The sequence below is a fragment of the Empidonax traillii genome, unplaced genomic scaffold (assembly GCF_003031625.1).
Source record: "Empidonax traillii isolate 1590-97213 ecotype Southwest subspecies unplaced genomic scaffold, ASM303162v1 scaffold25:size3598162, whole genome shotgun sequence".
In the NCBI taxonomy this organism is placed as follows: domain Eukaryota; kingdom Metazoa; phylum Chordata; class Aves; order Passeriformes; family Tyrannidae; genus Empidonax; species Empidonax traillii.
The window spans coordinates 1314757-1340393 of NW_020955218.1; the positions used below are offsets into that span (position 1 = coordinate 1314757).

The window sequence follows — 25637 nt, forward strand, 5'->3', positions numbered from 1 at the left end:
ATGTTCCATGGCTCCATTTATATTCATTTTATTTCCTTTATAAATGGTGCATAACACAATAGGACCCCTCTAGCCACAGTAAATTTGGCATGATAATTCTACTGCATAGAATCATAGAATGTTTTGGGTTGGAAGGGACCTTAAACATCACTTAGTTCCATGAGCAGAGACACCTTCCACTAGACCAGGTTGCTCAAAGTCCCATCCAATCTGGCCTTGAACACTTTGAGGGATGGGGCAGCCACAATTTCCCTGGGCAACCTGTGCCAGTGCCCTCCATCCTCACAGTAAAGAATTTCTTCCATATATTGAACTTATAATTTCCATTCTACAATTTGAATATTAATTTGATATTGTCGTTATAATTCTCCTCTCCAATAGGATTATATAAAACTTTCTGTCATATCAGTGGCTTAAAATGCTTTCTCAGTGAGAATACACATTGCTGATGGTTTTAACGAGCTGCAGAGTAAATTCTGATAGGGAGATGCATAATGGGAATTTGCCAACAGGTCTTTGTATGGGCAATTGTGTGTCCATTCATGGAGTTCACAGTGTTTGTGTTATTCTTATAGATGGAGATTCAGATCCCATTTTTTTTAAAACTGTATTAACAGGAGGAATCCAGAGAAATCAGCTCGTTCACGGGCAACACCACACAAAAGCTGGCCTACAATAATAGCTCAGACAGGAGATGATTTCTGAATATTTTGCTGCTGTACATTGGGTCAAAAAACATAGCACTGAGGATTTATGGCAGTGGGAATAAGAGCTGGAATTAGACACAAAATATCTACTTTTTCCAGCTTCCTTCTCCCTTAGAAAACAAATCCAGCCTTCACATAGACTCTGCTAATGGAGCATGAAATGCTTCCAGAGCTGCTGCCGTGGTGTAGAGCAAGGAATTTTAGTCGGGTGGTAACTGAGTGCATTTGGAAGACAATAAATTTACCAGGTATATGGCATGATAACAGTTTCATCAACTAAAAGGATGCCATAGCCTGAAAGCTGATTCCAGTGAAACTCCTCTGCTAAATTCTGCGGAAAGTGTGTGGGATGCTGAAGTGAAGGGGGAATCCCTGTTATTTTGGAAGTGAGAGAGCTGAAACAGAGCGATGCCTGTAGGAGTACAAGATTCTCCAAATGAAAACAGGCAAACCCTGGATTTTTTGAAGGGTGCAGCTCTGATCTTCGTATATGTTTTGGCCTGAGAGCAAGGGAAAGAGATGGATTCTAAGGCTTGAGAAAGGTGTTGGCTGAGCAGAGTGTCAGCTCCACCCGCAGGGGTAGGAGGGGAGCGCAACAGGGAGCAGAAGGGATTTTGCCGATGCCTTTTGGAGGGAAACCGGGAAAATCAAAGCACCGTGTTTTCTTTCTGATCAGTGGATAGTCACACTATTTCTTCTGAGTGTTAAAAAGACATGTTATTTCGTGCTTTCAGTTGTTGCTTTCCTCTGTCCTGCTTTTTAAAGGCACCTCTCAAGAATATCTTTTTTTTTTTTCTTTGCTGTAGGGGATGGATGTAGGTATTCTGTTCAGGATACCTGTCCCTTCTGGCTAGGGGTCTTACTTGGAAAGAAAGTAATGGAGGTGAGGTCAAATCTTGCCTCTCAGTTCTCACTAAAATGGAGTTCAGTAGAGTAGGATCACGCCTGAATATCAATTTTCTGCTTCGATTTCAAGACATGGGTTGTTGATCACTACATCTATAAATCTTCTCCACGACTGCAAAGTGTCACTGAGGTACTTCAGACTACTTGCTTGTAAACAAGATTCATTTTTAGCAGTTTATTCTTGCCCTCTGTTTATTCTCCACCTGAAGCTGTCATCCTCAGCAGAAAGCACTGGTGCACTTCACTTCAGGGCTCACTGACGGAGGGAAAGGACAGCAACTGATAACGCTGCCTAGAAACAGATTTGACTCCAGAGTAAAAAACCTGGGTTTGAGCTTGTCTTGGTGAATCTGTAATTCCCACCTGTGCAAGAGCAGAACAAGGCCAGGCATTTTCAGTTACCCATGGCAAGCCAGTTGCAACATAACAAGCTCTGCCTCATCTCTGTCTTGATGCACCCGGCTCCTTGTGGACACAGTGATGGCACTAGACAGACCATGTGCTGTTATGAATTCAGTGAACAGCCTTGGGGCTTCATGCTCAAAAGGAGAGGAAAGGCATAGGAATAGCTCACAAATAAAAGATATCCCAAAAATCTTGAGTATATTGGTTATATTTTAACTTGCTTCATTGCAAGCAGTTTGGATGGTGAGAGAATAAGTTGTTCCTACTTTCTCTTGTTCTTTTCTGCTTTCTGGTTTCCCAAGCAACACTGAGCCTCTAGTTTGTTTCTCTTCTCAATTCAAGGTGATTAAAGATGAGGATTTAATTTGGGATACAGTTTTGTAAATTTTAAACCCTATTATTTTTTTTTTAGTTATTATGAGCCCAGCTAACTGTGTTTTGAATTAGTCTCCAAAAAGTTAATGGTTCATTTTAAATAGAGGTGACTGAACAGGTTCTGGCTTGTTTTGCTGCTGCTAAATAGATTCTTCACCAAAATTAAAATATTTATCCTGTTCTAAATATTTTTTTTTCAGAGGTAAACCAAAATGCCTTGCTCAGTTTCTTTTCCCATTTTTGTCCAGAGAAAACAGTTTTAATGCTCTAGGCAGCTATAGCATATCAGATATGAATGAAAAGAATATTTCTTATGCAATTACATGTTTCTCACACTTTTGTGTTAATTAGATATGATGTCAATGAACTGTTTGTCAGTGTATATTTCTACATGGCAACACACTATGAAAGAGAATATTTTTCCTTCTCTCAAGCACCAAAAGTGCATTGAGATTTCCAAGTTTGTTTTTTTACTAAGAACTAAGTAGTATCTGTTGGGATCTCTAGCTGTAAATGCTGTTTAAACACCCAGCTAGTATTTATGATTATTTTATTGCTGCCTTATGGCCAGGAGATGCTAAACAAACTTTCTTCTTGTTTTCCTTCGTTCACCTAATTTTTTTCAAAGCTTCCTTCAATCATTAATGCAGGGGAAGGTCAGGACATTTGCAGAAAGAGCTGTAGAATTTGGGGTTGTCTGTTTTCAAGCTCAGAATTTATTTGACCAAATCTCTAATTGCTTTGGTTAGAATCTTGACCCATGGATTGTTCTTTTGCCACCTTTGCTAGATGACTAAACAGCAGCTGTTCATCACTGTGCTCCAGACAATTTTAGCAGATGAATTCAGTTTTACTTCCCCCCCACCCCATCACCCACCATGATCAACATATCTCTGCAAGATGTTCTGTGCTGACATGCCTTGAGTCAGGCTAATCCTTGTCTGTCAAGGCTGTCAACATGTTCTTGCTACCTTGAGCGTCCCAAGTTTTGAGCGTTCAAACCCATCACTTGGTTATCACTCGACCCTAAAAGTACCCGAAGTACCAAGTCTCCATGTGCTGAAAAATCTGGAAAGGACCTGGCTACTGACTCACATAAACCTCTTTCTAGGGTTATGTGGGAGTCTGCAGCATTTCTCAGTGGGTCTGGAAGGTGTCTGGAGATGTTGAACACATACTGATGGTACCAGCCTGGGCTGAATCTGCCTTTTATGCCAAGAAGCAGAGACTGGGCTCTGAAATTGGGGGCTGCCTCTGAGGTTCTCACTGAGATGAACGTGTCTACCATGTTTCAACCTACCTGATTACCACGGAGAGGTGCTTTCTACTGCTGGTGTCACTCTGCTGGCATAAAATGATCTCACTCTGCTGATTTAGGAGGGCTGAAGACCACTCATGTGTCACTCTCATCCTGGCAGGCAGGTGGTGGGTTCCTGATGGGAAGCCTGAGCTGGGCATTGCTGTAGGTATGCAAGGCTCCTGCTGCTGCTCCTTGGCTTTTGGGTGGCTTCTCTACCAACTCTCCCAAGCTCTGGCCACTTCAGCCATAACCCCAGAGGGCTGGGACACCCCACCAACTGCCCATGCCCCCCCCCCACCGGGGATATAAACCCCAGTGTGTTTTCTTCAAAGACCCAAGCACACACATTCTATGTGTAGGCACACAAAATCATAGAATATCCTGAATTGGAAGGGACCCACAAGGATCATCAAAATTCAACTCCTGGCTCTGCACAGGACACCCCAAGAATCACACCATGTGTCTGAGAGAGTTGTTCAAATGCTTTTTGAACTGTCAGGCTTGGTACTGTGACTACTTCCCTGAGAAGCCTGTTCCAGTGCCCAACCCCCTCTGCATGAAGACCCTTCTCCTAATATCCAAAGTGAACCTTCCCTGATGAAGCTTCATGCCGCTCCCTCAGGTCTTGTCTCTGGTCACCAGAGAGCAGAGATCAGTGCCTGCCCCTCTACTTCCCCTGGTGAGGAGGTTGTAGATTGCTGTGAGGTCTCCCCTCAGTCTCCTCCAGGCTGAACAAGCCAAGTGCCCTCAGCTGCTCCTCATATGGCTTCCCCTCTAGACCCTTCACCATTTCCATAGTTCTCCTTTGGACACTCTTCAATAGCTTTATATCTGACTTATATTGTGTTGCATAAACTGAACACGGGACTGGAGATGAGGCCGCAGCACCGCAGAGCGGAGACAATGATCTCCTTCAGCCGGCCGGTGATGCTGCACACATACTGATACAAAGCTGCTACTTTGAGAACGGTGCTGCTGGCTGGGGTACACTCTGCTTTTGGGTTTGCTGAAAACACCCCCTCCCCACCCCGAGTTTGCAACATTCTCCAAAACAAAAAAATCTTACTCCAACATTTCTGCGCGTGCTTTGCAGAGGATGTACTTTGTGCAGAATGCACTTTGACTGGCACGGTGATCCCGGCTCTGGGGCTCCTTGGCTTGACCCCGGGTGACCCCCAGGCAGGGAGCGCTCGGGGAGCTCCGCAGGGAGACACGAGAGGAAGGGAGGGCGGGATGCAGGAGGTCGGGCGGGGGTTGGTGCCCGCCAGGGCGCGCTGGAGATCGGCGCGGCCGGTGCTGGGGGAAAAAGACCGGCGCCGGGAGAGAGGGAGGGTCGGTGTGTGCCGGGGCAGAGAGACCAGCGCCGGGAGGGAGGGAGGGTCGCTGTGTGCTGGCGGCGCTGCCCGGAGTGAGACCTCCCTCCCTCTTTCTCCCCCTCGTCCCCTCCCTTCGCTCGGCTCGCCCAGTGCCCGCCGCGGGTCGAGCGGGAGCGGCCGCGGCGCCGGAGCAGATCCCTGCAGCACTCGGGTCTCCGGCGCCGCTCCCCTCCCTCTGTTCCCCTCCTCCCCGCGTCTGGGGGGCGGGCGGAGGGGACGGGGCACCCCCCGGGCCGGGGCGGGGTGGAAATTTACCGGGTCCGTCCTCAGCGACGGAGCGAGCTCGGAGCTCGGCGGGAGGCGGAGGGAGGGCGGGGAGCGGCGGAGCATCGTCTGGCGGGGAACGCGAGGGACCAAATGACTGTGAGGACGGGCGGCAGCCGCCACTGCCGAGACAGGAGCGAGCCGCGGCGGAGCGGCAGCAGTGCCGGCAGCAGCCCCGACCCCCCCGGCCGGCTGGGCGGCGATGGCGGCGGGCGGCCCGCCGGGCTCGGGGCGCGGGCGGCGGCGGGGCTGAGCTGAGCCGGGCTGAGCTGAGCCGGGCTGAGCCCGCGGGCGCCGCATGGCGCGGGCCTGATGCCGGAGCGCGGCCCGGAGCCGCGGCGGTGCTGCGGGAGGAGGATGAGGATGGCGGGGCTGCCGTGGAAGTGGCCGCGCACCCGTCTGCCCGTGGGCGCCAGCGCCCTGGGCGTCTTCGTCCTCTGCTGGCTCTACGTCTTCCCCGTGTACCGGCTGCCCGACGAGAAGGAGATTGTGCAGGGGGTGCTGCTGCAGCAGGGCAAGGCGTGGAGGAGGAACCAGACTGCGGTCGCCCTGTTCAGGTACCGCCGTGCGCGGCCCAAGGGCAGCGGGGACGGGCGCGGAGCCGCGGGCAGGAGGGTGTCTGCCGGAGCCCTCCCGGGCACCCTCCCCGCCTCGCCGAACCCCGAACTTTACTCTTTCTTCCCCGACCCTTTTTTTTTTTTTTTTTCCCCAGCCCTGCCTGTCCCTCTTGCCCAGCAAAACTTTTTTTGGGGTGGCTCCGTTTGCTGCGGGGAGGAGAAGGGGCTCGGCGCGGGGGATGGAGGCTTGTCCTCGCAGGAGTGCCTTTCCCAAGGGGCTGAGATTTCCGAGGCTTGCGGCGTTGTCCTCACAATAGGATGCTTCTCGCTTCCCGGATAGCAGCTGCACCGACAGCCGCTGTGGCTGCTAACAAAGCCCGGGGCTGGGAGCCCGGCTTCCCTCAGAGATGGGCACTGCCAGGTTGCTGCCAGGGAAAGCTCGGCTTGTGGAGCTTCCTGGGATGCGTAAGGGAAGGTTTGCGTGGATGTGCCTTCGTGTCAGCATCCCCGCTTCGAGGAGCACTTGAGAAGCACCGCGCTGGTCCTTGACTCTGCGGTTTATTATAGAAACCACGTGAAAAGGCACCTTTTTTCTCTTTTCTTTTGACGTGACTGGGAAATGGCGATAATCCTTGGAGCCCGTTTCACCTTGCCCAGCTGCACAGGAGAGGAGGAATGTTGCAATCAGGGTGCTGCCGACAGCGGTGGAGAACCGGGTCGCTGCAGCGGGGAGGATTTTCTTTTGAATGGCCCTGCCTTAAAAGCGTGTGCAGTGGGGATTCTCATGCTCGCAAAAATTTCACATGTGTCTGGATAAAATGCAGACAACTGGAAGACAGGCGGATTTCCCTCCTTTTCCTGGAGGGAAGCGGGGATTTCTCCCTTTCCTCCGAGTACAAAATTAAAGATCAGAGTAAGTGGTAAACTGGAAAACAAACAAACCCCCACAAAACCCCCTCTTTAGTAAAAGCTAGAATGAATCAGGTCCAAATTCCAAAGGCCTTAGTGCCCCTTCTTAATTTTTTTCTTTGTTTTTAAGTGATGTACAGTTTGACATTCTTCAGTATTTTTTTGAACGTGTTTGCATTAGCCATGAACGGGAGCTGACATGCGATTGCTTAATGTCTCGCCTGCTGGGATGACAGAAACTTTACAGTTCTTCCAAGACTGCAGGGAACATACACAATGATAGGTGATAAGCAGGGATGTGTTAATATTATGTCATTGGGCAGGCCTGGTTGAAGTCCTCCCTTTAATACAGAACTAGCAATAAGATACAGATGTGTGACCTTTTTCCTAAAACACCTAACTAACACTGGAAACTAGGTTGATCTTCTCGGGTAGTAATTAATCCTGTTGTGCCACAGATCCCCATTCTGGGGGGTAGAAAAATCCAGATTTTTAAAATATTACCCTGTTAGGTGATGTAGGAAGGAGTTTGGTCTATTATTTTTCATGTTTGTAAACCAAGTGTTGTTTGAAGATCCGTAGCTGCTGCAGCTTTAGTTTACAAAACAGTTTTAGACCATTTCCACCACATGGTTTAGTAACAAAAACTCTGCATGGCTCATCAGCTATTCCACTTGCCCATATGTTTCTCCACTCTCCAAGCATAGTGATAATCTCAGAGATGCTGCTGAAGAGAGTCTCATGCAGTAAAAGGAGCTATTGTTTCTTATCTGTGTCTGTTGATTAGTTGGTGCAGCGCTAAATACCATGAGCTTTAAATCAACCTCCTTCAAAAAATCAAGTTTTTAAGAGCAATTATACACTGGAGATACATAGTGAGTATAGTATACTATACAATTCAAATAGTTGTCACGTAAAACTCTCTTTTTGCTGCATAAATTTGCTTCTTATCATGATAGAATGTTTTGAAATTGAAGTCCATGTCAGGCAAGCTGCTGTATATTTGGGGTGTTTAACAGAATCAGTGTCTCAGTCTTTGCTCTGGTCCTGCTGTCCCTAAGGAAGCTTGCTGTAAAACCTCCAAATTTCACTTTCTGCTGGAAACTGCCTGTGAATGCGGGTCTCTGTTTGAAGGGGAAAGGAGGAATAGAGCTTCACAAAAAACCTGCATGTGGACTCTCAAGTGATATGAGTTTTTATAATAGTCTAATACGGCTTTAATGTATTATTAATACATTATTTAAGAACAGCATCAATTGCCATTCTCCCTAGTCTCCTGCCAGATTCTAGTTACCAAACAATTTTAGTTTTACTCAGTTTTTGAAGCATAAGTTTTGAATTAGTTTGTGCTAAAAATCTATATGCAAACTTTCACATTACTGCTTTGTGTTATATGGTGGCACTTGTGGTATTGTACAGGTGTTTGAATAGCCAGGTCCTTGCTACACAGAGCCAACACATGATGGGTTTCTGCTCCTTTATGGACTCCTACTGTTGAAGTACATAAGTATTGTTGATGTTGGGTAATTAACTTGATCAAATAACATTTTTCAGTCCTCAGAAGGGCTGTTACCACTTTGCCTTCTGTACCTGGATCAAAGACAACATCACTAAGTGACTTAGCCAGGTCAGTGAAAGCATCTGGGTAATTTGGAGTAGTTCAAGTTGAATTCAACCAAGTGCCAGAAGATCTGCAGTCTCCACTGTCCCTCTGAACAGCAAGAAACCTTATGTAAAGATCAGATCTGTGTAAACTCTTGCTAATGCAAGAACACTAAGGCAAGACTGTCCTGGTTCTTGTGGAATGATTCAGTGAGGGTTTTGTGTTAGACTAAGGATTCCCAGAGCTGATTTTCAAATAAAAATACCTGTGTAAATGGCCAGGGATTGCTGTTTTTAGATGTGTAGTGTCTTGCTGCAGCTGTGATGAGGGACAGTTTGTGGGAGTAACAAAATGAGCAGGATTAAGCCTTTGACTGTGTGTGACTGTGTTTAAAGCACGCTCTTAGCCTGGACTCACATACATGGCTTTTGTGAGAGGTTCTGGCATGCTGGATGGGGCCCTACGCAATCTGGTTCAGTGGAAGGTGTCCCTGCCCATGGCTGTGGGGTTGACTGATGATTGTTAAGAGAATGAGATAATTGTTAAGGTCCCTTACACCCCAGACCATTCTGTGATTCTACAAGAGCACAGAGTCGTGCTGCCAGCAATGCAGTGGGTGTCAGCATGAGAGCTGCCTGGGTTCTTGGATGGAAGGACATGTGTTGAAAAGCCTGAAGATACAACTGAAGTTATTAAAAGGCCTATTGGTCCAAATCCTTTTGTCACTGAACATAGGTTCCTTTAAAGTCCTCATATTCAGGGCACTTGCCATTGTGAGCACAGCCTACCAGACATCTATCACTAGGAGCATCCTTTACATTTCAACTCAGTAGTGGCCCAGGGTAGTCAAACTCTCCGCTGTGGAAACATCTCCTGTCTGACAAATGCTGAATAGTCTGTCAGTCAGATGGTAAACTGCTTGAACTACAAAGTGGTCAGAATAGGAATGAGATTGTCATTACAGTCACTAATGGCTAACACGTCTAATTTGCCGACAATATAATGGCTTGTCATCCTCTGAGGTGGTTAATGTTATTGCGCCCTAATTGTTTTTACGGATTGCTCAGGGGTTTTTTTAAGAGCCTGGTGCTGCTGAAATTACTTAGGCAAAAACGTTGTTAATTGTTGTTAGTTATTTGTTGAAGTAAATGACATACAATAATACTTTTAAGACGGTTTTATTTAAAATGTTGCAATTCACTAAAGGCATAGATGGATCTGTTCATCTGCCTTACAAGCTCCATACAACCATAAATCCCAAGCACAGTGTGTTTTTATGACACTTCTTCATTTGTTGCCTGGGGTGGACCTCCTCTGGGGAGTGGATTTGCTCAGGGCTGGTGGGCTTTTGACTGTCACTGAAGGGGTTCAGTGGTGATTAGTGACTTGCAGGTTCTTCATGAAGAGATAGAACAATCTCTTCACGGCAACAGAAGGGCTTCCCTTGAGATTCATATTGTGATCTTGCTTCTGCTGCATCAATTTTGTGTGATGCTGAAATATCACCCAGAGTTTACTCTGGGGGTGACTTGGTTAAGCTGGTGGGAGATGTCCCCTGTGAACTCACTGTTTGTGACCTGCCTCCAGTCCAAAGCATGTGCTACGACTTGACTCTGCTGTTCTGTGATGTCCCCTGTCCCTCGAGCCAAGCAGGCCATGCTCACCTTCGCAGGTGGCTTCTCCACTTCCTTTCATCAAGTTTGGCCTCTTGTCCATTTTCTTTGGACAGAGTAGAGAAGCTACTGCCCTGAAATCACACAGCAGGATCAGTGGCCGAACTGGACGGGATATCCCGACATGGCAGACTCTGGTGTTTGCAGTGTGGATGTGGACAGGCTGTGTGAAGCCTCTTCTACTCTTGGCTTTCGCGTGCCTCGCTCTGTTGCCTCTGTGTGCTGTGCTGGAGGGGCTCTTCCCACTGTAACCTTCCCTGCCAGCTGCTCTCTGCCAGCTGTTCCTTGTCTGTACCTTGAGTGCAATCACAGTGGGTGCCGAGGAGCATCTCCGTGTGCAAATCCTTTTTCATTCTGGCTTGTATGAACACTGAATTCCAGGTCACTTCCCCGTCTGGGTGAGACAAACGGTACTGCCTAGTCAGCAAGGGTTTCTTTAGTTCAGATGGCTTTTTTTATCTTCTCTTTTGATGTGTTGCAATCCTCAGTGGAGTACTTCAAGACACATCTGAGATTAAATTTTGTGTTGCTCAAGTGAGAGTTAGATAAGAGTTTTGCCCTGCTTAAACAGCTTTATCAGATGCAGAATTATTCCTGCTTCTCTCACTGAGACGTGTGAAGGATGGAGTTAGGAGTAGATCTGGGAGGTGCTGGCTTAGGTTAGTTCTGCCTCTATGGCCTGTGACTAGTGGATGTGCTCACATTGTGCGTTGGCAGTGGTCGAATACAGCTGATTTTTCTCTGTCCTGAGTAGATGTTGCTACTGCCTGGCTCTATCTTTTCAACATTTTGCTTATTTTGTTATGTTTGGTTTTCTTTTTTTTTGTTTGTTTGTTTGGTTGGTTTTTTTTCTGATTGTATTTGCTTCATTGATGATAAGTGGGTAGTTGCAATTTGTGTTTCCTTGGTGTCTCTAGCTGAGGTGGGAAGTTGTTTTGGTGAAGAGGTACAATTTGAAAAGCAGGTTAAAGGTGAGAGGAAAGAAATGTTCGTATTACATATTATTATTTGGAGGCTGTGATGAAGAGAGCAAGCTGTAGAGAGTTCTGGCTCCATATCTTTAAGGTCTTTAGGTGTGTTTGGATACCTGGATGACATGAAAACTATGAGAATTAGTTATCTGAGTTAGCTCACTGTGTCTTTGCAGATGAGGGCTGTGCTGGCAAGATAGGAATTGACCTAAATTCCGCAGTTCCAGCTCCTGCTATCCCCCTTCCTTGACCCTGAGTAGCATTTTCTTACAGACTTGATTCATGATCCCCATGAAGCAGTCAGTTGAGATCCCTATTTCTAATATCTTGCAAAGATGTAGCCAGCTCCCTGAGGCTCTTTTCCTGTTAGCTGGGAGCATCCAAAGGCCCAGAGCCAGGCACTGGGGAACAGGAGGAACAGAGACTTTAGTGGAATTTAGGTTACCCAGCTAGGGCCCCAAAAGTCTGGTATGTACGTACACAGACACTGCTGGATTTGTGTATTTTCACATCTGTGCTTTCCTTTTTAATGCTGTAGAGTGGATGGAATGGGCACTGACTTGTCCATACAATATAGTGACGGGTGATTTATTCCTCTAATTGTAATTTTCATCTTCAGAGCAGCCGAGAGTGTTGCTCCCATTTGACGTGTGTTCAATGATATATATATTAAAAGACCTGTGGAAAATGAGTTGTTTTTCCCCCTTTGGAATTTACCCTCCCACAATATGTGGATGAACCTCACTGAAATGAAGAGTCTGTTTGAGCTGCAGTTTTCTATTGTTTCAGGTTTGTAGGCACCAAGAAATGCTTAAATTTTAAATCCCTGTATAAATATTAATCTTTTTCTATATGCTGCATGGGGGTTCTCAAAATAAAAAAAAAATTGTTCCTAATGGTAAATCATTTTAATATAGCTGCATGCAGTCAAATTCATACTGAAGCACATTAATCAATGCTAAGTTTTATTTGTAAACCTCGGTGCACATTCAGCTTTTGTCATGTCACACGTTTTACATACAGAAGACCAGAGACAATTCTTCTCCCAGGTTTTGGAATCTTAATTGGCTTGATAAGAAGAGGGTGGGATGAGGCACTGATAAATCTCTTGGCCCTGGCAAAGTCTTTTAAAGTAATTGCTACGGAAGCTCTGGGCTTCATGAAGAAGTTGGGCCTGTTGCCTTGACCTTAGTGATAGTTGAAATTTTTAACAAGGTGAATTAAACCATGGAGAACAACATCCTGGCTTTGACCAGGATTCTGAGGGTCACTTTCCCACTGCTCTGTTGAAATCAGATTGTTATAAAATATTTTACGGCCAGCACAGTGGTGGGGTTTTTTGTTGTTGTTGTTGTATTAAATCAAAACAGATTGGATTATTTTGACTTCTGCTGTTTCATCTGCCAGGAAAATGCCTTCCTGAATTTCTTGGTTCAGAGTTTTTCTTTTCAAGTGGAGATGTGGCTACAGTGAGGCTTTTAAAGCTGCTGGGAACGGCTGAATACTGAATAGAAATTGTTAACTTTTTTGTCTTCCACGTTTGCTGTAAGCATCACTTTATTTCTCAAACAACCATTTTGTTTATATTTTTTCCTTTTTATTTTTCACTTCACCTCTTCAGTCTGTTCCTATTCTTAAGCTGCTTGACACCCTCCTCAGCTTTCAGGGGAGCCCCCCACTTTTTGGGTGGCTCCTTTTATAATTATCCAATCAACATTTATAGCAGTGATATGAAGAACCTGTGTGAAATTATTTACTCCTTTGTCTCCCTCCCCTACTGAGTTACCAACCACCTTCTTCAGAGCCTGGCAGTTCCCATTAATGTTCAGGGCATCTGTCTTCTTCCATCCTTGGCATCCCAGTTGTTGGCTATCAGGCTTTCCAGGTAATCTGCAGACTTTGCCTTCATGTATTAGCAAGATAAAGTCTCTACTCATCAGGTCGCCTCTGCTCTGAGAATGTACAGCCAGCTTTAATTTAAAAGCTGCTGTGTAGCTGGCCTGTATTTTAAGGAGCACTAGGAAAACAGAACAGCTATTTTGCTTGCTTTCTTGTGGGAAAAACTTGCTCTGCCTATTTCTGGAATGCCTGCAGTGGCCATTGCTGTAGTATTGCTTTGTATTTCCCGTCAAAGATGAAAACCAAACAAAACATAATTTTTATTATTTTCCCCCAGTGAAAAGGTTTTAATGTTTTTCTTTGTGATCTGTCTTGGCCAAATATCATCTCTGGGAATTCTGTTTTGTCTGCCTCAATGTTTGGGGGTTCCATCATGTAGGATGCTTTCCGTATGCTGATGGCCCTGCAGTGTGGTGTGTCCTAATGCAGGGTGATGAGGTATCTGCTCCTACAATAGCTGGGAGGACCAATTCAAAAAGCACTGAAATATGCAATGAGGGAGGGTGATGCTGAATCCAAGGCTCTCTGATCCCTGCCTCTCTCACTGAGTTGGTAAGACTGAGGCTTAATGACAAATGGGATGAAGACTCTCAGGTTACTCAGCTACTCTGAGGGATTTTTGTTCCAGGAATGTGTGTAGTGAGATTTGTCCCGACTGTGCAGATTAGGAATTTTGATTAATGGAGTGGGTTTTGCGCCCGTTAGTTCAATTTTTAATGTGAAGAAATACCTGGAATAGTGACAGGCTGCCTGAGTATTCTCTGGAGGAGCAATCCTTCACTTGTGCTGAAGGTTTGGTGGGTACCGTCTCTTCTTGCTGCTGGTACTTGGAGACACCAGCTTGCTATTCGTGAAGTGTGTAATGCTTTCATGTAAATTTTTATCTTCTTTCTATGGCTTTCACTGAAACATTTATCTATTTAGAAGGGAATAGAAGAGCTTTTTTTCCCATGTATAGCATTCACTTGGGAAACTGTTCCTGGATAGTACCTTACAGTTTTACTTTTTATTCCCTATTGAGTTGCAATGTAGCAGCTAAAAAAAGTTTTTTTTTTTTTAAATTAAAAATTTTAATTAAAAATTGCTTTTTTTTAAATGTTGGTAAACTTTTAATTAGTGATGGGTATTCACACTCTTACATTCTTGCAAATCCTCACTGGTATTTAAATGATAGTGTTTTACTATTTGTAATAGCTTGTGTGCTCTGTTTGGCTTAGTGTTTAAAAACATGCATGTGGAATCAGGTGTGTGCCTTTGTGCGGAAAAGAAACACTGGGAAAGACTAACCAGAACCTAATATTAACAAAGAAGCCAAAGAATGAATCTTCATCTACCGAGCAAATTCAGATTCCTACTTTTGACCACAATTTTTACTCCTTGAGCTAAGTAACTGACTGCTTTAACCACTGTCCTTCCCCTTTAGCTGCTCTTTTTTGTTCCCTATTTTTTCCATGTATCTTATCTTCTACCTTAGTCCCATATGGGGAGAAAAGAAATAGCCCTCATAGAGCTTGTGTGCTGTTGGCTGCTGTCACCCTACTCTGCTGCCTGATGTGTGTTTTCCTCCCCCTCCAGCTGTATCTTGACTCTTCAGTCTCTGTTTCCTCTCATCTGCCGAGCAGCACTGCTGGTCAGCAGTGCACCTCCTGGCTTTTTGTGCCCTCACATTGCATTTGCTGGCAGAGATGTTCCCTAATTCTTTGTGTGGTGCCCCATGTGGTGGTGTGCTTTGGGCACTTCTTTACCCCACGTCTCAGACCCACCTGCCCCACAGCACAGGGATCTGTCTTTTGGTCCCCTCTGCGCCATGGCAGCACCTCCATGTCACCCTTGGGTTCTCCTCAAGTTTTCTCCTGCAGCTGTGGGAGTCAGAGGGTGAAATGATGTTTGGTGAACAGCAGCTCAGAGCACAGTGAAAGCCACTGGTGTGGAACGGGAGCAAATCAGGATCTGGAGGAAGGCAAAGAAAAGAAAGGAGGTATGAGGCTACTCAGGGACTTGAGCACAGATATTTGTTACTTTCTTTTTGAAGCAGCTTTTCAGCTGATCTTCGTGTTCTTTCATGGTTGTACCTGACCCATGCAAGTCATCAACTTAGTGTTCAGTCACTGGGTCACGTGAAAGCTTGGTGGGAGCAAGAAAGCTGGGAGCCTCAGGAAAGGTGGGGAGCTGCTTGATCTGTGGGCCCTGTCACTAGACAGCAGCAGTGAGTGCTGCAGTAGACATCCCTAATTAGAGTGTAATCTTTAGATTACCCTTGGTTGTTGTGGGTGATTTACTGCCATCCACTCAGGCAGCATTAGGTTCTTATTTGTCTGACAAGGTTCAGACTCTCTGCAGTCTCCTGTGTTGTGCCATTTGCTACTTAATGAGAATGTAAAAGGCATGAGAATAAATCTGTACAGGGTATGACCATAGTACAGGATGGAAAGGAAACGCAATATTCATGAGGCAGGAGCAGAGGAATGCTGTTGGATCAGATGGGGATGATGGGGTGAAGTCTCTTGCTACAGCTTGCTTAAGATTGATTCAAAAAATCACCTTTGAAAGACATACATGCCGTATTTAATTTCTGTTAGCTTTTAGACCTCTGTAATTTTTATGATACTAATTAAGAAACGGGATGAGAAACTTAAGTCTCTCTACATGTGTCTGTAAAGCAGATAGCTCACCTCTTAAGTTCTCAGAAAGTTTATACATCAGCCACTATTCCTTGGTTATGTGGAGAGGAGTTTAGCATTTATCACTGTGGTGGTCTTAATTCAGGAATATTAGGAGACCTTTTGCCAAGGGCCACGACCCTGACTGTTTTCAGGCTCTGGAGCTCTGAGGATCAGCAGTCCAGGGGGTGTCCACCTGTGAAATTGGCTTGGTGATGATTACCCCTCTCCCAGAGCAAGGCAGGAACAGATGCTGAACTGTGTGTTTGTGGTTAGGGGCAGGTAGTATGAGTTAGGGAATGCTACAAAGTCTGCTGTTGCCCACCCTTGTAATACTTGTGCCAGCTCCTGCAGTCAAGGTGAATTTGTGATAGTCTTGGTTTCATGGAATAAGGATGAAAAGGAATTTTTCAGACCTCATAGCTAAAGCAAAGTGCTTCTAAATGTGAATGGTGGCTCAGCTCCCAAAAGGCAAATAAAAATTCATTGTGGGTTGTTGTTTTTCAGATGCCTTATTTCTGTGCCTTAATCATAATTTTGGGGGCCTGACTCATGATTTTTAAATGCTAGGGATTGCTACAGTGAGAATTACAGATCAGCCTATAATTAGATGCATTTTTTAACTAAGGAAACTGCAACAGAGAAAGGAATAGGAGAAACAAGACCAATCTGGGCATTCCTTTATAGGTCATATTATTGAACATTTTGTCTTGGCACCCAGCAAGCATCTAGCACAAACACACTTGCTAAACCTTATGGACAAATGCTGAACATCTCCAGGTTTTTGTATGCCCAGTTGGATGAGGCAGTAAAAATGCACATGAGATATTTATTCTTTCTATCCTGTTCCAGCCGTTGCCTTTAAATGTTTAAGCATATCCGGAAGGGAACAGCAGAGTGTGGAACTTCAGCTTTGCTAATCCAAAATTGGTAACAACAACAAAAAAGTAAACCTATCATTAGAGAAATCATGTGTTTTGATAGTTCTGTTTAGACAACAGAACAAGTGAAAACACTTATCTAGTGTAGTTCAGTAAATGCTAATGAGGTCCAGCATGTGATAACATGTTTATTTTGGCTTGCGTCTCTGATGCTCTGATTTTGCTTTAAAAACCCTGGTTTGTGCTTCACTTGTCAAACAGGCCTTTGCCAGTGAAAGTTTTGTACTAAGAGGATCAACTTGATTGTTCTTCCCCACCTAATCTGAGGAAAAATGCATTCACTGGCCTGAGTTGTTATACTTTCAGTTGGCTTTACAAGTTTGGTAGAAACTCTGTTTTCTCATCTGCTGTAGAACAGCAGATCTACATCGTGGAGGAAAGCAAAGTTCTCTCTGCTGGCGTGGAGGCAAATGGGCTCGTGGGGTTTCCACTGGGCTGTGGGCTCTCTTCTCTGTAGCAAAGCCAAGAGTACATGTGTAGTGCGCTTTCACTTGGATCAGCCTGGGTAAATACGAGCTTGCTCAGGACTGTAAAGCTTAATAAGTTCTTTCCCAAATTTAACTTGATCATTTGGTTTCAGGTGATGTCTTTTGTGGCTGTGCAGTCCGTCTTGTGAGACTCTTACTCCTTTCTGTTTAAGATCGGTAACTTACTTTGCCATAGAGAAATTAAGAAAAGAATCCTAAAATTCTTGAGAAGTTGTTTCCACTCCTGAAATGCTTGCCTGTCTGCAGATATTTCTTTAACTGTTGGGTAACTGCTAAGAACAGATTACTTTTCAGCAAGTTTGAAGGAAAAAATAGCTAGGCTTTGTCCTTTCATCATCACCTTTTTAGGTCTAAAGTAAATGGGTTGAATATACTGGAGAGGAAAACCTCATAAAACACACTGGCTCTGGAGCTAGGCATCGAGCACAAATAGATGAGATTTAAAAGTATTTTTTAAACCAACTCTCAGGCAATAGTCCTCTCTTAAGATGCCTTGCTGAAGGACTAAGTAGGTTGGATGATTTATTTAGTGAATTTTTACTTTTATCCTCATGCTGAGTAGATTCTCGCATTAATTTCTTGAAGGTTTGTTTAGGATTTTTCTGTACTCTTTTTAGCAGCATCTTTTAAATATTGATACTGTAAAAGACCATAAGACTTCAGAAAGTTGATTCATAATGAAAAGTACTTTGGGCCCTCTGGGCTTGTCCTTCCCCTGATGAATTTGGTACACCTCCTCTCAAAAGAGTAGTGGGGACGTACCCTTGGGATTTCTTGCCTGCTTTTCCTGGTCTTGTCTTGCATCCCTCCCTGCCTGGTGGTGGCTGTGCATGCTGTCCCTTGAAAACTCACTCACAGGTGATACTGCAGGCGTGCCAGATCAAGAATAACTTGTGCCCCGGCGTTTTTTGAAGCGGATTACCTTAACACTCTGGATCATCTCCAAAACTACCTCAGCTGTCACCAGCATCTCTTCCCACTTCAAAGAGGAAGATGTTCTATAAATAGTGGTGCTAATTAGGCTCCATCTTTGTCCCCAGTTCCCTCAGCTCCTTTTGTCCCCTGTGACAGGACCGTGTAGTGAGAGGCACGGCTGGGTGCACAGCTCTGCTGGCATTTAGCCTTGTCCTGATTGCTGGCTGTTCTTAGGAATGGGCTGTCTTCCTTCATATATTCTTATTCTTACTTAAAAACTGAGTTTTCTATTGGGAAAAGTGTCAGAACCCCCTAATCAGCTGCGAGGAAGGGATTGCCGAGTGGGGTACTCCAGAAGGAAAGAAAATAAAATACATGCGCTTGGAAGGAGGATGGGAGGGGGTGATGGTAACGGGGTGAGATGGAGGGGCTTTGGGAGGTTGGAAGGGAGGTGAAAGATTGATGGGGTTTAACAAAATGCAAGGAAGTAGATTGTAGCAGCAGGGGTGCTGAAGAAGAAGAAATACTAAGAGCAGAGAATAAAGAAACATTTATGTGAAACGGAATAGTGGAGAAAGGAAGATTGTATATAGGAAATTTGAGAATGAGTATGTAGATAAATCAGAAGGGCAGTCTATTAAGAATAAAACATTGATTGGACAGTTGAAAACAGCTCAGTTGGTTAGGCAAGATAACCCAAGGAAGTAAAAAATTAAAACAACCTGGGCTAAATTATAATCTCAGTGAAGAAGCTCAGATATCAGATGGAAGCAGATCTCTTGAGTAAATTGAAGGTCCAGTTTCAATGGCCAATTTGAGGTATAAGAGAGGCTATGAAACTGTAATAGGAGAGGGCATTTTCATGCCACAAGGTAGGAGAATCATTTTGCTCTAGAGATGACTGTTCAAGTGGTGAGATTTGGAAGTAGAGTGATGAAATATGTGGAGTACAGCCCACTCACTGCAGCTATCTCTGGTACCTGTCCTACTTAAGAGCTGTGGTAGGGAAAATGTCCATATGGTTAGCAATAAGACAGGAAAACAACATTTGTTGCTCTGTTTCTTTTTCATTCTGTGATTGCATCTTGCCAACTAGACGATTCGCAGGCTTGACATGTAGTGAACTTTGTTTGCTGAGGGTTAAACTGTCCTCTGGTACACCAGCAACTCAGGCTTAGGGATGATGAATTACAGTGGGCAATTCTTTGACTTCTCATATCTAAAGCTGGGGTTGGTTGCTAGGATTTTGGGGTGAGGCTTTAAAGCAAAGGCATTCTTTGTTTTGTCTGGATGCCATCCATAGCATTTCTGCTGAGGTGACTTCTCACTGGGTGTTCTAGTAGGATTGTGCACATGGTTGGCATTATGATGGAAAGATAACGTATTTGGAAACAGGGTCTCAAAACTGTACTGAGGATAGTCAGCTACTCCAGATCTCCTTGGCCACAAGCACTTGGCAAATTATGGTTCTGAACTGTGGAATAGCTCTGGCAATGCGAGGGATTTGTAGGGGCAGATGTGGGGCTTCTACACTTCTGGTTGTCGAATGCCAGCACCTTCTCCAGACTGATTTCACCATGCAAGAAGCAGAGTGGAACGCAGTGAAATTCTATGTCTTGAGTGTTCTCTTTCTCTCTCTTTCTTGTTCTGCAGCATATTCATCATCTAGCTTCTGCTCCAAATACACCTATTTCCCAGTGACTGTAAAAATACACCTTTGAGGATCTGCAGGGCAGATTTGTGAGAGAGATGTGCAGCATATGCAACACAGAAATGTCTCTAGTAGGACAGATTACTAGATCAGGTCTATTTAGTTTTGTTTCCTACCTCTGTCAAGGCCTAACACCAAATGTTGCAGAGGAAGTCATGCAATAGACAGTAGTAGTATAATCTCCCAAATAAATCAGCATTTCAAATTCTTAGGGTTTTGAGACACATTTACCCTTCATTAACTTAGTTTAACACCTCATTCAAAATTACTGTTGTTAATTATAACAACCTTTCATATTCTTGGTGCATACATAAACAATCAATCCCTTCTTAACCTTCATTATGTTTAATTTAGGAAATGCAGGTGTCCTCAGGATGGTTAGTTCTTAAATATAGACATCTTGTTCTTAGATTGCTGCTTAATTGATTAAAAAAATATATTTCCTCTTTGGGTCATATACCCTTTTTGTACTAATTTGCTTTAAAAATAAGCCAGATAAATGGTTTATTTTTAGATTGTGACAATGTACCAGAAAGCAAAATGTCATCATGCTGTTGAAAACTAAATAGCTCATCTTCAACCCTGTAGCAAACAGTTTAACCGCTGTGAAAACTGAACTATTGCTCTTTAAAATTGTTCAGTTGTTACTTCTTAAATACAATTCTTTTTTTTTTTTTCCCCTAAGTAATTCACTACTTTTATTTCTTGGGATGAGTATTATAGATGAACTGACCGTGATTCAAGAGAGCTCTGTAGCTTGTCGTGCATTCTTGCGCTGCAAAGTGAATTTTAAGAATGACTACGCAACCTCAAAAGCTGGCAGCTGGACTGCCCTGCCCAGTTGGTGGGTTCCCTCAAACCAGCTAGTTTCAGGCCTGGGAGCTCTCAATGTGAAAGCCTCTGTCAAAGAAAGCAAATGTTGGATTAACTTTTGTGTCGTATATATCCTGTGGGTGTGAACATGGAAGTCTTCTCATGCAGGTCACAGAGACTGACGTTTATCTGCCTGACAGGGCACATTTCTCATTTTCACTCAGTAGCAGGAAAGAAAACCACAAACCCAGCAATTGTATTGGAATCTATGTCAGTTCAGTGTGAAGTCAGTCCAGTGCTGCCCTGACAAGTTGGGGAGGAAGGGATCAGGAAGAGAGAACGTGCTGGGTGGCCCTCTCTTGAGGCCAGGGGCTGCCTCTGCTCCATGTCTCTGCTATGGGATTCTTGTTTCTAACATGTAGTTTCCACAAGGCTCCTAAATGATTATGGACCACTTCCAGTCCAAACTGATGAGTTCAAGATCAACCAAAAAGTTACAGAAGCTGTTCCCCTCCTTCCTCACTCCCCTCAGGATCCTGAATGCCACTATTTCCTGGGCCAAGGGTTTTATTGATTATATATTCCCAACCAGTGCTTGTTAGTGAATAGTCGATCCAGCTGTAAGTTGACTCATCAATACCTGTATCAAAAATTATCCCTGAGTCACTCTGGAAATCTCCCAGGTTGCTTGCATAACTCTGTCTTGCCCTTCCCAAAGGTGCCAGGGAGAGAGATGTAAGTCTCCTGGTGGACCCAGAATTTGTGATCCGGAGACTTCCTCGCTGTTCAAAGGAGGTTTCTGTTACCAGCACTATGCCTCTTCTGGAACTGGCAACCTGGATGTCTGGGTGAAAGTAAACTTGGGTTACTGATCTATATGTTGGAGAGACGGGGAGTTGCTCAGGACCACCTGCAGCTGGAGGTGAAGCAACAGAGTGTGACAGGCTGAAGGTGGGTGGGAAACAGGAAGGTTCTTCCCTTGGGCAGCAGAGTGCTACCTGGGAGTGGTTAAAGAATGTCTCTGCTGGCTTGAAAAAGTTGTTCCCCAGAGTGATTACGTGGCGGAAAATGAAAGTAGAAGGTCTGATCAGAGTCAGTACATTTCAGCTTGCTGCCTGCTCACTTTGGAGGGGGACCCTGGTTGTTGTAGCTCCAGCTGTGCAGCATTTGCATAATTCCTTAGGAGCTGCACAGCTCCTCTTCCCCTTTCCTGTTCAATGGGATCGCTCGGACATGCTAGCCTGAGAGTCTGCATGGCTGTGAAAACCTACTTCCAGTGGTTTTTATTATTTAGATTTCTTTGGATTATGGGTAGTCTGTTAAAACTAGAGCACAGCAGCTAATTAGGTGTAGCGTTTCAACAGTCCTTTAAGCAAAAATAGTTTTCTGTGATGTGTTTGGCTGTGTATGTCAAACTCTTCAGGTTTTCCTTTTATTTAGAATTTCATAATGTTGCACTATATATAACTCTGTCAGGCAGTACAAGGTAGCATGCTTTGCATTGCTGTAGTATGCAAGGCAGCTCTCTAAACAGCAACAGGTCTCCTGTTTACTACCTTTACTCTAATGTAACTGGGTTTTCTGGGAATAAAGCAGTCTACAAAGGATGAAAAACTCTCAACCAGTGGAGCAGAAAGAGGAGGGAGAGTAAAACTCCAGACTTGAATTCTGACAGGAACATTTCCCATAGCTGTAGGGAAGCTCTTTTGCAGCACTGGAAGCCTAGGGTTTCCCAAAACCTCCTGCTTGGTGTGTGTGCCTGTGCAGAGGAGGTGTGATGGTATAGCTGGGGGCAGGTCCAACAGATGGCGGAGGCAGGAGAGGTAGATGGAAAATAAACATCTTGGCAAAGCTAAGTAGGAGTCATAGCAATGTAGTAATCTCTGCAGTTTTGTGTTTGACAGGCTTTTAGGAATTATAATCTCACGTGTAGTGTTAGCTTGTTAAAGGCCACCAGATTGGGCAGGGGTTGAAGTTGGATACATTGCATTTTCTGCCAGGACTTCAGACCTGTAAGAGCTTGGTACATAAATCACGTTTATCCCCTGGGAAGCTGTTTGATTGCTCTGGGTAATGGGGTTTGTGAATTCCTGATTTATTCCCAGCTACGCCGAGCATAGTGCGGCAAACTAATTAGATCAGGATAGACTCAAACATGCTTCCTGTCTTCTCCTCACCTCTTCTTTTTCACTGACAAGCAACTTTTTTTACTTCGGCTGCTTTTTCTGTGTCTGGGTAGGACACGTCCCCACCCCAAAACCACACCCATACCACTAAACATTGTGGTGTGTTCTGAAACTCTGTGTTTGTAGTGAGTGCTGCCAAATATAAGTTGCTTAATGGTGATGGTAAAGCAGCGTGCAGTGAACTGGAAGCTGGAGTTGTAAATATGTGATGACCTTGATGGCCGGAGCTGTTTGGATTATATAATGAATAAGGATTGTTTCAGAGCTTTTGACAAGTTGTAGTGGTGTGCCTGTGAAGTTCTGTGAGCTTTGGAAGTGCAAGTTTTGGAAACTGTGTTTCAGCACCATGTGAATATTTGTCCTGAAAGGCCAGGTTTACATTCCCTGATTACACTGGCAAATTCTTTGTAGTGAGTTGGGGGAAGTGTTTAGGGGAATCCTGCCAGCTCTTCTTGTGGTCTGGAATAGCTCAGATGATAAGCCTTTGCATGTCCTTTGGAAGCAGCTGTTGACTAGAAGAAAGGCAGATTGCATGTTTAGGCGAAGCAGGGAGTGTTTGGATCCCCACTACCTAAGTCGGACCCAGGAAATTCCCAGTGTTTTGTACATCCTGGAATCAAAGCGGACAGTTGTGGTGGCGAGCAGTGAACTGATGCTGTGACTCTAGCCAAGCAGACTTGGCTCAGGTGAGGTTGCCAGTGAGGGAGTGGAGTGGCTCAGAAATGAGATGATGTGGGTGGAAAGTGATGAAATGTCTACTGGACTCTTCCACACCTCCTGTTAGGTACTGGTGAGGTTACGTTGCTCTCGTGAGCACTGGAGAGAGCGGAGGTCTGAGAGTTCTTTAAGTAATCGCAAGAGACATTTTCCAGAGAGTTGTAAGTAAGTTGGCAGCACTGTTGAGACCAAATGGCACAAGTTTACTTCTGCATTCTTTCTAATGAGGTGCTAGAGGGAGTAAGGCGTACGGCAGTGTTTGCTACTGAGAAAGAAAAAGAAAATCACTTTCCTGTGATTGTGTTCTTGTTGTCTAGGCCAGGAGACAAGCAGCAGGTTTTAATGATATATGATCACCTATGGATATAGGAGGTTGAGGTTCAACACACTTACTTTAACTATTTAAAAATTACATTTTTCTGTTAGTACTTCTACCATAGTTCCCCCCACTATAAGTAATGAACAGGCAGAGGTCCTTGCAGATAGTAACAGCTCTATTCTGCCTTAGATACCTGTGTTAGGGTAGGGTAATTGTCCTTCTGTTGACTGAGGAAAGTCCAGGTGACCAGCAGAAAATATGCTGTGTGGTAGCTGGGCTTTGGTGGTGGAGCGCCTTAGGAAGAACACAGACCTGAGGCACACACACAGACTGTTACATGAGTGCAAAATGGAGCTTTGACCATCACAAATCAATTAATACAGGACAGAGCTGCCAGTCAGATGCTGAGAATGGAAGTAGGAGAGTAGCGAAAAGAAGTCCTGTGGTCCAGCAACAGGCAGCTTCTGCTTTTGCCTTATCATACCAGAGCCCCAGTTCTGCAGTACACCCTGATAGTCACCAATAAACTTGATTTTGTTTATTACTGGGCCTACAGGAGAGCAAGCTGTGAAGACAAACAGAGAACATTTACCTCTTGTTCCTGGGACAGGTGTTTGGAGGTTACTAGTGAAAACATCATGACTGTAAGAACAGACTCATTTCAAATTAGAGCTGGTGAGGCCCCCTCTGATTTTGCTAAATCTGTAAAACAGGAAATAGCCAAAATTCAAATACGATGGAGTTAAATGGCAAACATTTTGCGTTCATCTTTAATTTTTTTTCCTGTGGCTTCACCAGAAGAAAAAATACTTAGAAAGACTTGGAATTGGAGCTTGTAGTAAAAAACGTTCCAACTTGGATATGTCTTTTATTTTAATCCACTTGGTGCATGCATTTAGCAAAGTATTTGCATCAGTGAAACTGATTTTATAGCACCTGGTACTAGGCAAGGTTTAAGACACATTAGCAAAACTTCAAAAATGAGGCTTTTAACCACAAACAGGGGAATTGCAAGTTCAAGGCACTTATTTATCAAGTTTCAGATAAATGGCTGTGTTTTAATCTGTGGTAATTTTACCATTTATTTTCATCTGCTGGAAGCCATCTGTCAGCACATAGAATGATCACTGAACCCGGTTCAGAAATATCTCTGGATACTTGGCCAGCTGATCGTCAGCTTTTTACAAAAGTGACGTTGACGGTTGCAGCAACTCAGGCTGTAAGTGAGGTCCAGTGTCAGTGCTTGGCGGTGCATTAAATCATGGCTTTCGTCCAAAATAGGACTATTACAGCTTAACTGGTGTATAATTCTGGGTATACAGAAGCAACAAAGAGTACAGAGTTTTGTCAGTGTCCGCTTCAAGGAAGCTAAAGCGAGGCATTCTATTCTTTGGCATTTTTTGGAATTTTTTTTTTCCCCTCCCAATCAGTAGGAAATGTGATACATATGACTGGAATCTTAATCGTAATCCACCTCCTTTAAGAAATTTGTCTCACTGGCTAATTTCATCCAGATTAAACAGAATAATAGAGGTCTTAGAGGTAGTAAATTCCTAGCTGTTTCATGAAAAACTGGATGAAAGAGAAAGATCAAACCCAAGGTTTCCTATTTTGTTTGGCAGATTAGCTTGTCCTGCTAGCTGGCAGGACATCGGATGGATGCTTCCCAACCAGGCAAAACTTATTCCATCTCCCAAACCAACTGATAGATATGAGATGTGAGAAGCAGTTTCTGAGAAGTGAGAGGAACAAGTTTCTCTTCAAAACACGGTTTCCCTTCGCTCTGTTTCTTCAGATCTATTCATACATCTTTGATGGGTTAAAACGTTTCTCCAAATGTACAGCTTCATATGCCTTTGAAAATATGTTTCTCTTTCATGCCTTTTCATGTGATACTTCTGCATATTCTTGTCTCTGTCACATGTATAGGCAATGGCTGCCT

The 25637-nt window shown here is 44.3% G+C and overlaps 1 protein-coding gene across 1 annotated transcript in view; it reads left to right on the forward strand.

The window, feature by feature from the left end:
- Positions 1-5645: 5645 nt before the first annotated feature.
- Positions 5646-25637, forward strand: part of ST8SIA1 (ST8 alpha-N-acetyl-neuraminide alpha-2,8-sialyltransferase 1) — a 114184-nt gene continuing 94192 nt past the window's right edge. The window contains exon 1 of the mRNA XM_027906187.1: positions 5646-5890. Coding sequence (XP_027761988.1) covers positions 5646-5890 — 245 coding nt within the window. The remainder of the gene's footprint in view (positions 5891-25637) is intronic.